The 13,816-nt window shown below is 41.2% G+C and overlaps 1 protein-coding gene across 2 annotated transcripts in view; it reads right to left on the bottom strand.

Moving 5' to 3' along the window:
• Nucleotides 1-13,816, bottom strand: part of EGFLAM (EGF like, fibronectin type III and laminin G domains) — a 221,792-nt gene that overhangs the window by 97,075 nt on the left and 110,901 nt on the right. For both annotated transcript variants that reach the window (XM_012460023.2, XM_012460024.2), the window contains exon 6: nucleotides 13,152-13,318. In XM_012460023.2, coding sequence (XP_012315446.2) covers nucleotides 13,152-13,318 — 167 coding nt within the window. The remainder of the gene's footprint in view (nucleotides 1-13,151; nucleotides 13,319-13,816) is intronic.

Here is a 13,816-nt window from a genome sequence, read left to right as displayed (position 1 = left end):
TAACAAGGGCTGAAGTTGAGGAGTTGAGGCAGCAATTAATAGCCTATTTACCAAAAAAGGCCCAGGTCCAGATGGGTTCACAGCCGAATTCTACCAGATATACAAAGAGGAGCTGGTACCATTCCTTCTGAAACTATTCCAAGCAATACAAAAAGAGAGAATCCTTCTCAAATCATTTTATGAGACCAACATCATCCTGATACCAAAACCCAGCAGAGACTCAACAAGGAAAGAAAACTTCAGGCCAATATCCATGATGAACATAGATGCAAAAATCTTCAATAAAATACAGGCAAATTGATTGCAACAGCACATCAAAAAGCTTATCCACCATGACCGAGTAGGCTTCTTCCCGGGGATGCAAGGCTGGTTCAACATATGCAGGTCTATAAACATAATTCACCACATAAACAGAACCAAAGACAAAAACCACACGATTATCTCAACAGATACAGAGAAGGCCTTTGACAAAATTCAACAGCCCTTTATGCTAAAACCCTCAATAAACTAGGTATTGATGGAACTTTTCTCAAAATAATAAAAGCTATTTATAACAAACCAACAGTCAATATCATACTGAATGGGCAAAAACTGGAAGCATTCCCTTTGAAATCTGGCACTAGACAAGGATGCCCTCTCTCACCACTCCTATTCAATGTAGTATTGGAAGTTCTAGCCAGAGCAATCAGGCAAGAAAAAGAAATAAAGGGCATTCAATTAGGAAAAGAGGAAGCCAAATTGTCTCTACTTGTAGATGACATGATTGTATATTTAGAAGACCCCATCGTCTCAGCCCAAAATCTGAAACTGATAAGCAACTTCAGCAAAGTCTCAGGATACAAAATCAATGTGCAAAAATCACAAGCATTCCTATATACCAAAAACAGACTTAAAGAGAGCCAAATCAAGAACAAACTGCCATTCACAATTGCTACAAACAGAATAAAATACCTAGGAATACAACTAACAAAGAACGTAAAGGACCTCTTCAAGGAGAACTACAAACCACTGCTCAACGAAGTAAGAGAGGACACAGATGGAGAAACATTCCATGTTCATGGTTAGGAAGAATCAATATCGTGAAAATGGCCATAGTGCCCAAAGTAATTTACAGAGTCAATGCTATCCCTATCAAGCTACCAATGACCTTCTTCACAGAACTGGAAAAAAACACCTCAAACTTCATATGGAACCAAAAGAGAACCCGCATAGCCAAGCCAATTCTAAGCAAAAAGAACAAAGCTGGAGGCATCACACTACCTGACTTCAAACTATACTACAAGGCTACAGTAATCAAAACAGCATGGTACTGGTACCAAAACAAAGATATAGACTAATGGAACAGAACAGAGGCCTTGGAGGCAACACCGCACATCTACAACTATCTGATCTTTGACAAACCTGACAAAAATGGGGAAGAGATTCCCTGTTTAATAAATGGTGTTGGGAAAACTGGTTAGCCATGTGCAGAAAGTGGAAACTGGACCCCTTCCTGACACCTTATGCTAAAATTAACTCCAGATGGATTAAAGAATTAAACATAAGACCTAACGCCATAAAAACCCTAGAAGAAAATCTAGGCAAAACCATTCAGGACATAGGCATAGGCAAGAACTTCAGGACCAAAACACCAAAAGCATTGGCAACAAAAGCCAAAATAGACAGACCTAATCAAACTCCAGAGCTTTTGCACAGCAAAAGAAACAATCATTAGAGTGAATTAGCAACTAACAGAATGGGAAAAAGTTTTTGCAATCTACCCATCTGAAAAAGGGCTAATATCCAGAATCTACAAAGAACTAAAACAGATTTACAAGAAAAAAACAAACAAGCCCAGTCAAAAGTGGGCGAAGGATATGAACAGACACTTTACAAAGGAAGACATATAGGAGGCCAACAAACGTGAAAAAATGCTCATCATCACTGGTCATTAGAGAAATGCAAATCAAATCTACACTGAGATACCATCTCACGCCAGTTAGAGTGGCGATCATTAAAAAATCTGGAAACAACAGATGCTGGACAGGATGTGGAGAAATAGGAACACTTTTACACTGTTAGTGGGAGTGTAAATTAGTTCAACCATTGTGGAAGACAGTGTGGTGATTCCTCAAGGACCTAGAAACAGAAATTCCATTTGACCCAGCAACCCCATTACCGGGTATATATCCAAAGGATTATAAATCATTCTACTATAAGGACACATGCACATGAATGTTCATTGCAGCACTGTTTACAATAGCAAAGACGTGGAACCAACCCAAATGCCCATAAATGATAGACTGGACAGGGAAAATGTGGCACATATACACCATGGAATACTATGCAGCCATCAAAAACGATGAGTTGGTGTCCTTTTGTAGGGACATGGATGAACCTGGAAACCATCATTCTCAGCAAACTGGCACAAAACAGAAAATCAAACACTGCATGGGTGTTGAACAATGAGAACACATGGACACAGGGAGGGGAGCATCACACACTGGTGTCTGTCAAGGGGAAAAAGGGAGGGACAGTGGGGGGTGAGGAGTTGGGGAGAGATAGCATGGGGAGAAATGCCAGATACAGGTGATGAGGAGGAAGGCAGCAAAATCACATTGCCATGTGTGTACCTATGCAACAATCTTGCATGTTCTTCACATGTACCCAAAAACCTAAAATGCAATTAAAAAAAAAAAAAACAGAAACAAAGACAAAAACCACATGATTATCTCAATAGATGCAGAGAAGGCCTTTGACAAAACTCAACAGCGCTTTTTACTAAAAACTCTTAATAAACAAGGTATCGATGGAACGTATCTCAAAATAATAAAATCTATTTATGACAGACCCACAGCCAATATCATACTGAATGGGAAAAAACTGGAAGGATTTCCTTTGAAAACTGACACAAGACAAGGATGCCCTCTCTCACCACTCCTATTCAACATAGTATTGGAAGTTCTGGCCAGATTAATCAGGCAAGAGAAAGAAAAAAAGGGTATTAAATTAGGAAAAGAGGACATCAAACTGTCTCTATTTGCAGACAACATGATTGCATATTTAGAAGACCCCATTGTCTCAGCCCAAAATCTCCTTAAGATGATAAGCAACTTCAGCAAAGTATCAGGATACAAAATCAATGCGTACAAATCACAGGCATTCCTATACAACAGTAACAGACAAACAGAGAGCCAAATCATGAGCAAACTCCCATTCGCAATTGCTACAAAGGGAATAAAATACCCAGGAATACAACTAAGAAGGGACATGAAGAACCTCTTCAAGGAGAACACAAACCACTGCTCAAGGAAATAAGAGATAGAAAAGCATTTCATGCTCATGGTTAGGAACTATCAATATCATGAAATGGTCTTACTGCCCAAAGTAATTTACAGATTCAGTGCTATCCCCATGAAGCTACCATTGACCTTCTTCACAGAAATGGAAAAAACAACGTTGAACTTCATATAGAACCAAAAAAGAGCCCGCATAGCCAAGACAATGCTAAGCAGAAAAAAAAAAAAGCTGGATGCATCATGCTACCTGACTTCAAACTATAATACAAGGCTACAGTAATCAAAACAGCATGGTACTGGTACCAAAACAGAGATATAGACCAATGGAACAGAACAGAGGTCTTGCAGGCAACGCTACACACCTACAACCATCTGATCTTTGACAAACCTGACAAAAACAAGCAATGGGGAAAGGATTCCCTATTTAATAAATGGTGTTGGGAAAACTGGCTAGCCATGGTCAGAAAGGTGAAACTGGATCCCTTCCTTACACCTTATACAAAAATTAACTCCAGATGGATTCAAGATGTAAACTTAAGACCTAACACCATAAAAACCCTGGAAGAACACCTAGACAATACCATTCAGGGCAAGGACTTCATGACTAAAACACCAAAAGCAATGGCAACAAAAACTGAAATAGAGAAATGGGATCTAATTAAACATAAGAGCTTCTGCACAGCAAAAGAAACTATCATGAGAGTGAACTGGCAACCAACAGAATGGGAAAAGATTTTTGCAATCTACCCATCTGACAAAGGGCTAACATCCAGAATCTGCAAATAACTTAAACAAATTTACAAGAAAAAGACAAACAACCCCATCAAAAAGTGGGCGAATGAAATGAACACTTTTCAAAAGAAGACATTTATGTGGCCAAGAAACATCTGAAAAAATGCTCATCATCACTGGTCATTAGAGAAATGCAAATCAAAACCACATTGAGATACTATCTCATGCCAGTTAGAATGGCGATCATTAAAAAATCTGGAGACAACAGATGCTGCAGAGGATGCTAGGAATTCTTTTACACTGTTGGTGGGATGTAAATTAGTTCATCCATTGTGGAAGACAGTGTGGTGATTCCTCAAGGATCTAGAACTAGAAATACCATTTGACTCAGCAATCCCATTACTGGGTATATACCCAAAGGATTATAAATCTATCTATTATAAAGACACATGCATGCGTATGTTCATTATGGCACTGTTTACAATAGCAAAGACTCAGAACCAACCCAAATGCCCATCAATGATAGACTTGATAAAGCAAATATGGCACACATACACCATGGAATACTATGCAGCCATAAAAAATGATGAGTTTATGTCCTTTGCAGGGACATGGATGAAGCTGGAAACCATCATTCTCAGCAAACACAAGAACAGAAAACCAAACACCACATGTTCTCACTCATAAGTGGGTGTTGAACAATGAGAACACATGGACACAGGGAGGGGAACATCACATGCCGGGGCCAGTTGCGGGGTGGGAGAGCTAGGGGAGGGATAGCAGGGGATGGGGGGATTGGGGAGGGATAACATTAGGAGAAATACCTAATGTAGATGATGGGGGGATGGAGGCAGCAAACTACTATGACATATGTATATCCATGTAACAATCCTGCATGATCTGCACATGTACCCCAGAAGTTAAAGTATAATAATTTAAAAAAAAAAAGAAACCTGATTTGAGCCAGAGTGTGTTTTTCTTCACTCGGTGGAAGAGTATGTTTCTGAAACTGTAGAAGAAAACAGATTATGGGGAGAACAGTGTGGCAAAAACTAAACCAGACCAAAACATCTCTCATACTTCCCTACGTAATCCCTGAGGCTATGAGACCATAATTAGCCTTATTAGAAACAGGAGGAAAAGGTAGTCTAGAAATGTTAATGCTTATTATAATGATCAAGTAAGAACACAGGGGTAAATGAGCGCTTGGTTTGAAAGAGGGTTAGAAAATGTCTCTCCTGGCCGGGTGTGGTGGCTCACACCTATAATCTCAGCACTTTGGGAGGCCAAAGTGGGCAGATCAAGAGGTCAGGAGATCAAGACCATCCTGGCTAACATGGCGAAACCCTGTCTCTGCTAAAAATACAAAAATTAGCCGGGCGTGGTGGTGTGCGCATGTAGTCTCAGCTACTTGGGAGGCTGAGGCAGGAGAATCGCTTGAACCTGGGAGGCAGGGATTGCAGTGAGCCGACATCCGGCAACTGCACTCCAGCCTGAGCGACAGAGAGAGACTGTGTCTCAAAAAATAAAAAAGTCTCTCCCTTCATCAACCCCCATCAGCAAACTGTACTCTTTTTAGAACTAGAATCTCATCCTTACAGCCTTGAATTTAAATTCACTGCGTTTTCTCTCTTCCTTCTTTCCTTCCTCCCTCTTTAACTCTGTTTACCTTTTTCTTATTTATACCATTGCAATTCTGGGAGTTCACTTTTGCTTACAAATCTTGCCAATGGGAAATTCACTTTTGGCCTAAATGGGTTTCTAGAACAACTGTTTCCTTTCATGTTATCTTTGAATTTCCCATACAGTAGCAGTAGGGAGTTATCCAATTGCCAAAGTAGTCACAGACTCTTGGCTTGTTAAGTCACATTCACTCATTTACACACTCAGTAAATATTTATTGAGTTGCAGACCTTGTATAGGGTATTAAGAACACAACATTAAACAAGTCATTCTGCTCCAATATGGACCTTATCCTGGAGAGGAGATACAGACAATACGATGCATAAAAAAGATTCAGGCAGTGAAAGTGCTATGGAAAAAATAAAGCAGGGCATTAGGCTGAGACCACAGAAGCCTGGGGCTGGGCACAGTGGCTCAGGCCTGTAATCCCAGCACTCTGGGAGCCAAGGGGAGCGGATCACTTGAGCCCAGGAGTTCAAGACCAGCCTGGGCAACATGGTAAAATCTCATCTCTACAAAAAATACAAAAATTAGCCAGGCGTGATGGTGTGTGCCTCTAGTCCCAGCTACTCAAGAGGCTGAGGTGGGAGGATTGCTTGAGCCCAGGAGGTGGAGGTTGCAGTGAACTGAGATCATAGCACTACACTCCAAGACCCTGTCTCAAGAAAACCTGAAGCCTATCTGAGAAAGTGACATTTCAGCTAGGATCTGAAAGAAGAAGGGGAGGAGGCTGGCAGCATGATCATAGAAAGATCTTGGGGAAGAGAGTTCCAAGCCCAAGAAACAGTAGATGCTGCAGAAAAGAGCAAAATGGGTTTTGCTAGGAACAGAAACAATATCGTCTCCTGGGAACTGATCTAAGGATACCAGTTCACTTCAGTGAAAAATGTATTTGCTCTTTCTCTGCCCATATCATGAGGATAGTACCCTAAAAATTAAGTAGTTTTGGTGGTTAAGACCAAGTTCTATTCCTAGGAAAAGTTATATAATTCTATAGTTGATTACTCATGTAAGTTATGTTTTATTAAATTCCTGTTTTTGGGAAAAAGAAGAAAGGCATGTGACCTTTTTATTTCTGCCATTTCTATTATTTACCATTCATGTCCTTTTTATTGGCTTTCATTCTACTTGATGAAAGAATGAACTCACTAAGCTTCAAGCTCAGTAGTTGGTGGCCAGTGGATGGGATGAGTACATCTTTTACAAAGCCCCTAGTTCTGCACACCAACTGCCTGATTTACCAGATCAAAAGCAACTATAATGCTGCTGGTGTTTCTTTCTTACAGGGAAAAAAAAATGCAGCAGGATAGGAGTAATGAGTGAGAGATCATGATTTGGGTCATCTTTGTATTTTCTCTTGGAAACAAAACAGGCGCTGATTTGTGTGAAACACCTCCCAGGAGAGGATGGAAGAACATGTAGACACAGGGTCGCATCATTATTATTCAAGGTCACCAAAATAATCCTGGTTCTCATTACAGGACCTAGACACTAAAGTCTTGTTTTTTCCTCCCTGTTCTACTTATACTGTTGTGGAGCTGGAATCAGATATGGACACTGCACAGACTTCTCAACACTCCAGTGAAACCACCAAAACCATCCTCCTTTCTCACTTCAGCTATGTGCCAGTTAACGATAACACTGGGCCTTGGCTTTCATTAACTACCAGCGCAAGAGCAACTAAGATCTTCCAGTTGCCCCATTAAGGAATTAAGTTGCTAATAGTACCTGGCTTTAAGAGGCTCAGTGGGAAGTAAAAGCTTCCCCAGTTAGTAGGGCTGAAGTGTTATATTTTCTTACAAAAGAGTTTAGGCCTAAGATAAACAGGCCACAGAGAAGCCCAGGGAGTGGCCTGTGTCCTGGGTGGGATCTTAGCCTCAATGGTCTCCTTCAACACTGTGTTGTGAGGTTGGCTGTCCAAGGAGAGAAGTCGGCATCAAATCAAGCAAATATTCACGGAGATGGAGAGGAGTGAGAGAAGCGAGACTGGGACAAGCCCCACATGTAGAAATACTGATCTTACAGATGCAGAGTAATGTTCAAAATGTGCATCTGTCTTGGTTTGGGTCCAACTAATCTAAAGGGCTGCCAGCTGTAAAATAGCAGGACTCTACCGATTTATATGGGTTGACTTTCAGTCCACATATATGTTTTACTTGTATTTCTGTATGTGCAATATACCTTCCAAATTTTAAAACCAAAAGCAAAGGCAACAAGAACAAAAATAGACAAATCGGACTTAATTAAACTAAAAAGTTTCTGCACAGCCAAAAAAATAATCAACAGAGTAAACAGACAACCAACCAAATGGGAGAGAGATTTGCAAATCATGCCTCTGACAAAGGACTAATATCCAGAATCTACAAGGAAGTCAACTCAACAAGAAATAACCCCATTAAAAAGTGGGCAAAGGACATTGAAACTACCTTTGCAAAAATTATAACAGAGGAAATTATGACAGTGAAAGAGATCAGAATTACTGACTCCATCTTGCTTTTAACCTTTAAGCTGTCCTTATTCATTACTGTGCATAGGCTGAACTAACCTTGGGAAGGAATTCAGTTTATGGTTTGACTCTGAAACAAAATTGGTAATAGCCCTTTCCCACAAAGACCCCCTTCTTGCCTGGGAAGAATCAGCCTTTGTAGGAATAACAAATTAGCTATAAGATTAGAAATTATGGTTTAGGAGTCATGCAACCACCGGCTTTAAGAGTCTGAGCTTCCCCAAATTGCTCCTGGGGATACATCACTATTGTAAAACCTAAAATCAGTGCTTGAGATATTTTGCAGACCCTGTACTGGATGGATCAGCTGACACCAGCCATACCAGTAATCTGGATGAACCAGTTCTGTGATCCCACCCAGGAAAGAAGACAGCAAGAAAACCTCACTTCAGCCCCCCAGGATTCCATCTCCAACCTGACCAATCAGCACTTCACACTTTCGGAGCCCCTACCTGCCAAATTATCTTTAAAAATTTCTATCTCTGAACGCTCAGGGAGACTGATTTGAGTAGTAATAAAACTGTGGTCTCCTGCACAGCTGGCTTTGTGTGAATTACTCTTTCTCCATTGAAATTTCCGTATCTTGATAAATAGGCTCTGTCTAGGCAGCGGAAAAGGTAAACCTGTTGGGTGGTTACAACACAAACAGACATTTCTAAAAAAAATGACATACAAGTGGAAAAAACTCAAGAAAAAAACGCTCAATATCACCAATCATCAGAAAAGTGCAAATTAAAACCACAATGAGATATCTTACACCAATCAGAATGACCAGTCAAAAAACACTACTCTGAATGAATTTGTGAGGCCAGTATTGCATTTCTACATGTTGGACTTATCTCATCCTCATTGCTCCCACTCCCCACCATCTACATGAATGTTTACTTGATCTGATGCCAACTTTGCTATCAGATGTTGGCATGAATGTGGAGAAAAGGGGAGGCTTATACACTGTTAGTGGGAAATGCAAATTAGTACAACCTCTATGGAAAACAGTATGGAGACCTCTCAAATAACTAAAAATATAACTATCATTGAACCAGCAATCTCACTACTGGGCATCCACCCAAAAGAAAAGAAAACATTATATGAAAAAGACTCCGGCACTTGTATGTTTATTGCAGCACTATTCACCATGGAATATTACGCAGCCATAACAAAGAACGAACTCATGTCCTTCAGGCAACATGAATGAAGCTGGAGGTCATAATTGTAAGTGAAATGACTCACAAAAGACAATCAAATACTGCACGCTCTCGCTTACAAGTGGGAACTAAATAATTGATACATGGGGACATATAGATGGAAATGACAGACACTGGGGACTCCAAAAGGCAGGGGGGAGGTTGGGACGGAGGTGGGAGTTGAAAAATTACTTCTTAGGTACAACGGTCACTATTCGGGTGTTGGGGACACTAGAAGCTCAAATCTCACCATTGTGCAACATATCCATCTAACAAACCTGCACGTGTACCTGTGAATCTAAAAGTTAAAAACAAAACAACTTTTAGAGGTTTATTCTGTGCTGTCAGAGTCTCCTTAGTCCATAGACTTAGACAGTCTACATGGACCGTCCTGTCTTTTATTAATTGTTGACCTTAACCATTTTCACGTTACTTTGCATTAGAAGAATAGCCTTCTCTAAATGTTTCTCACTCAAAGAAGCAGCTTTGCAGTCAGCCAAACCCAAGTTCAAATCCCGCCTTTACAATAATCAATCTTGCCAAAATACATGACCTTTCAAAAACTCAATTTTTTAAATCTGTAAAAAGGGGACACTATTCCTCCAGCACAGCGTTTCCGTGAGGATTAAGTGGGTTTCGTAGGTAAAGCGCCCAGCACGATGTCTGGCTTACTGCATGCGTTCCCCAGGGTAGCTCTGATACTTGAAATTTATTATCATTCAGATAGTGCTATTTGGTAATTAGGTAATTTTACGTATGGGAAAAGCATATTTTGGAAGCAAAATAATACTCTAAACCAATACCCAAAATAAAAATATATAAATGTGTCCCAGAATAAAGAGTTTTCCAAAATATCAGAAGTGATCAGGAGAAAAACCACACTTGAAATACTAATTAGAGCACTTTCTTTTGTATTCATGAAACAAGTCATCTAATGCATTTTGTTATTCTGATCTGAGTAACTGTATATACTAAAAGCAGTAAAATTATGTCTATTTAAGATTGTTTCGTAACTGAAAATTTTCACTGATTTAGCATGTTTTGTCCACCTTCCCCGTCCACAATTACTTTGAAATTTAAAAATTTTACTTCACATAACAGACCAATTATAATAAAATGTTACATATCTGTAAACACTTTCACATAACTTATTCACTTAATCCAGAAAAGCAGGATCCAGCAGTGGGGAAATTCTAATCAGAAACTCCAAGACCAGATTAGTGTTTTCGTTAAAAAGGTAGCAGGATGAGGCCAGCTACGGTGGCTCACACCTGTAATCCTAGCACTTTGGGAGGCCGAGGTGGGTGGATCACAAGGTCAGGAGTTTGAAATCAGCCTGGCCAAAGAGACCATCCTGGCCAACATGGTGAAACCCTGTCTCTACTAAATCCCAGCTACTTGGGAGGCTCAGGCAGGAAAACTGCTTGAGCCTGGGAGGTGGAGGTTGCAGTGAGCTGAGATCGTACCATTGCACTCTAGCCTGGGCAACAGAGCAGGACTCCAACTCAAAAAAAAAAAAAAAGAGCAGCAGTATGAGAGGTGCCCCAACTCCCCTATCCTTCCCTGACTGCAGTCTCTATATGCACATCTGAATCAGCATGTGCTGTTGTATCTCATCTTTCTTCTACATTCTTCACTCTATGGAGGAGGGGAAGCTAAGGGATAGACTGCGAGAGGTGAGCCTGGAGAGGCTTACAAATGGGAGCAGGAGTTTCATGGGAAGGGTGGGTGGGACACAGCACCAAGTCGCTACTCACTTTGTAGTACGAAAAGACAAACTGAGTTTCAAAGTACTGTCAGCCCCTAGCTCCTGTTACTTCACAAAGTTCAGCCAAAGAGTAATCAAACAAGGTCCTTTGAAACAGAATCGTGAACATTTCTTCTAGGAAGAAGGCCATCATCCCTTGGCATATGCCTGGGAAGTTTAAGCTTCTAAATTGTGAAGAAGAAGAATGAAAACAATTTTTTTTTCTGGGTGATCAGTAGCACTTACAGGTTGCATGAGAATGTGCATATGTGTGTGCGTGTGCATGTGTGCGCATGTGTGCATGTGTGTGTATGTGTGTGTACATGTGTGTTTTGGAGTATAGCCTCCCTATATAACCCAATAATTTAATTTGACAAAAGGAAACCCGACATTCAAGGTTAGGGTGAGGGTTGTTTTCAAAGAAGCCAAAATTCCTCAGATTTGGGAAACCTCCTGAATCTCTATCCCTGAACAAGCACTGGCCTTGGATGTCAGCTGTGTGGGTGCTTTGTGAGGAGAGGAGTTTATTCAGTTCCACTAACCAATGAAACAGGGCTTCATGTTGTCCAGTTAAGCCAGCTACCAGCACTTGCTCTTTTCTGACAGCACCTTTCCTGGGTAAAGAGGACCCAGAGGAGCAGCAGGGCCCTTCCGGAGGAATGTACTGGCAACACTGAAAAGATCAGAGTCACCCAGCAATCCCATTACTAGGAATACAGTCAAAGGATTATAAATTGTTCTGCTATAAAGACACATGCACACATATGTTCACTGCAGCACTGTTTACGATAGCAAAGACTCGGAACCAACCCAAATGCTTATCAATGACAGACTGGATAAAGAAAATGTGGTACATATGCACCATGGAATACTATGCAGCCATAAAAAACGATGAGTTCATGTCCTTTGCAGGGACATGGATGAAGCTGGAAACCATCATTCTCAGCAAACTGACACAAGAACAGAAAACCAAACACCACGTTCTCACTCATAAGTGGGTGTTGAACAATGAGAACCCATGGACACACGGAGGGGAACATCACACACCAGGGCCTGTTGGAAGGTGGGGGGCTAGGAGAAGGATAGCAGGGGATGGGGGGATTGGGCAGGGATAACAGGAGAAATACCTAATGTAGATGACGGGTGGATGGAGGCAGCAAACCATCGTGGCATGTGTATACCTATGTAACAATCCTGCATGATCTGCACATGTACACCAGAAGTTAAAAAAAAAAAAAAGATCAGAGTCTTCAAACAAAAAAGTGCCAACATTTCCATTCTCAGCTCTCCATGCTACACAGGGTTCTAGGTTTACAGAAATACACCCTCCGTTCCCCAAATACAAAAAACATCTAAACCAGGCTGGGCTTGACAAAGTGGTCTAAGTCCTTGACAATCCAAGAACGGTTCTTGGCATTGCGTGGGTTTGTTAAAACCCAGACCAAAAACAGAATCCGACTTTAACAAAACCCTCAGTGATTTGAAAGCACTGGCCCAAGCGTCTCCTAGGCACTGTGAGAACTTCCACCACTGGCCACAGCCCCAGCTCCATGACAGCGCTCAACTTCTTTGATACTCCTAGACCATCATTCAGAGAGTTGATGTTTTTTGAACACCCTTGATTTTTAGGCAAACGCGAACCCTGAAGCCTCAGAGGGGAGCCTTTGTTTTTTCTCCTATGGTTCTAAGATAAACTCATTTTCTCAAAATATGAAAAGGAGGGGAAAACTGCACATCATTTTGCTGTGTGGTCTGTTGTGTGACTGTGAAAGAAAACTGACCTCAGACTTCCCAAGGATGATGCAAAAATAAATCCTCTGCTGAGCTCCAGGACATAGAAACAGCCGGTGTCCCTGTTGACAGCCTCTAACTTCCCAGGGGCTGGGAAAACCGCAGGAGGAAAGCCTGGGATTAGCCCTTTTCCAGGCTGTCCTTCTGCACGGCATCCAGGTCAAGAGTCATCATGAGGCAAGTGCAGATATGTAGCTCCCTCTGTCCTTCAGAAGGGCCACGATACTCACAGAGGGTCCGGACGATGTCGCTGGGCCAGCTGCGGGGGCTGGGGCCATGGGAATTCATTGCCCTCACAGCAAACTGGTAGTTGGTATCTGGATCGAGGCCCTTGATAACCATGGAGTCCATCTGGATCCGCTCATGGATTAAGGTCCACTTCTTGTCGAAATCTGGCCTTTATCGATTAGAAAAAAAAGAAGCAGTAGTTCAGAAATACCAGAGGAAAGGGAAGCTAGCTGGCTGTGTAAACTAACAGTATTTGAACTCTGGGAGCAATACTCGTAAAAGTAAGTTAACATTTCCTATGTGAAAGTCATCCTGATTTGAAATCACAAGTCATCATTTGCAAGTCCCTGCCAATAAAAACGTAGATTATTTTAAGGGTCAGTTTTAAACACTGCTTAAAGACTATCCGCTTTTCCTTGCAAGGTCCTCCATACAATGAAAAGATCTTCACATAGGAATTCACTTTCAAGGACTCTGCCTTCCAGATGTTTCATAAACAATCCTCCCTTTGACAGTCCCCATCCCCAGAGGTCAGAACGTAGATTCCATCTATTCACAATCTGTTCACAAAATAAACAAATATAAGTTTTATAGGGTGACTAATTGCATGAATTGCCATGGGAAAACCCAAGAAAAATCTGTTCATGGACATTTTTAGTCTTAACAA

This window comes from Aotus nancymaae, unplaced genomic scaffold (assembly GCF_030222135.1).
Source record: "Aotus nancymaae isolate 86718 unplaced genomic scaffold, 86718_ANA_hifiasm-v0.15.2.pri h1tg000014l, whole genome shotgun sequence".
Lineage (NCBI taxonomy): Eukaryota > Metazoa > Chordata > Mammalia > Primates > Aotidae > Aotus > Aotus nancymaae.
Note: the sequence above shows the minus strand (reverse complement) of the source record. Positions and strands in the feature narration are given on the sequence as shown.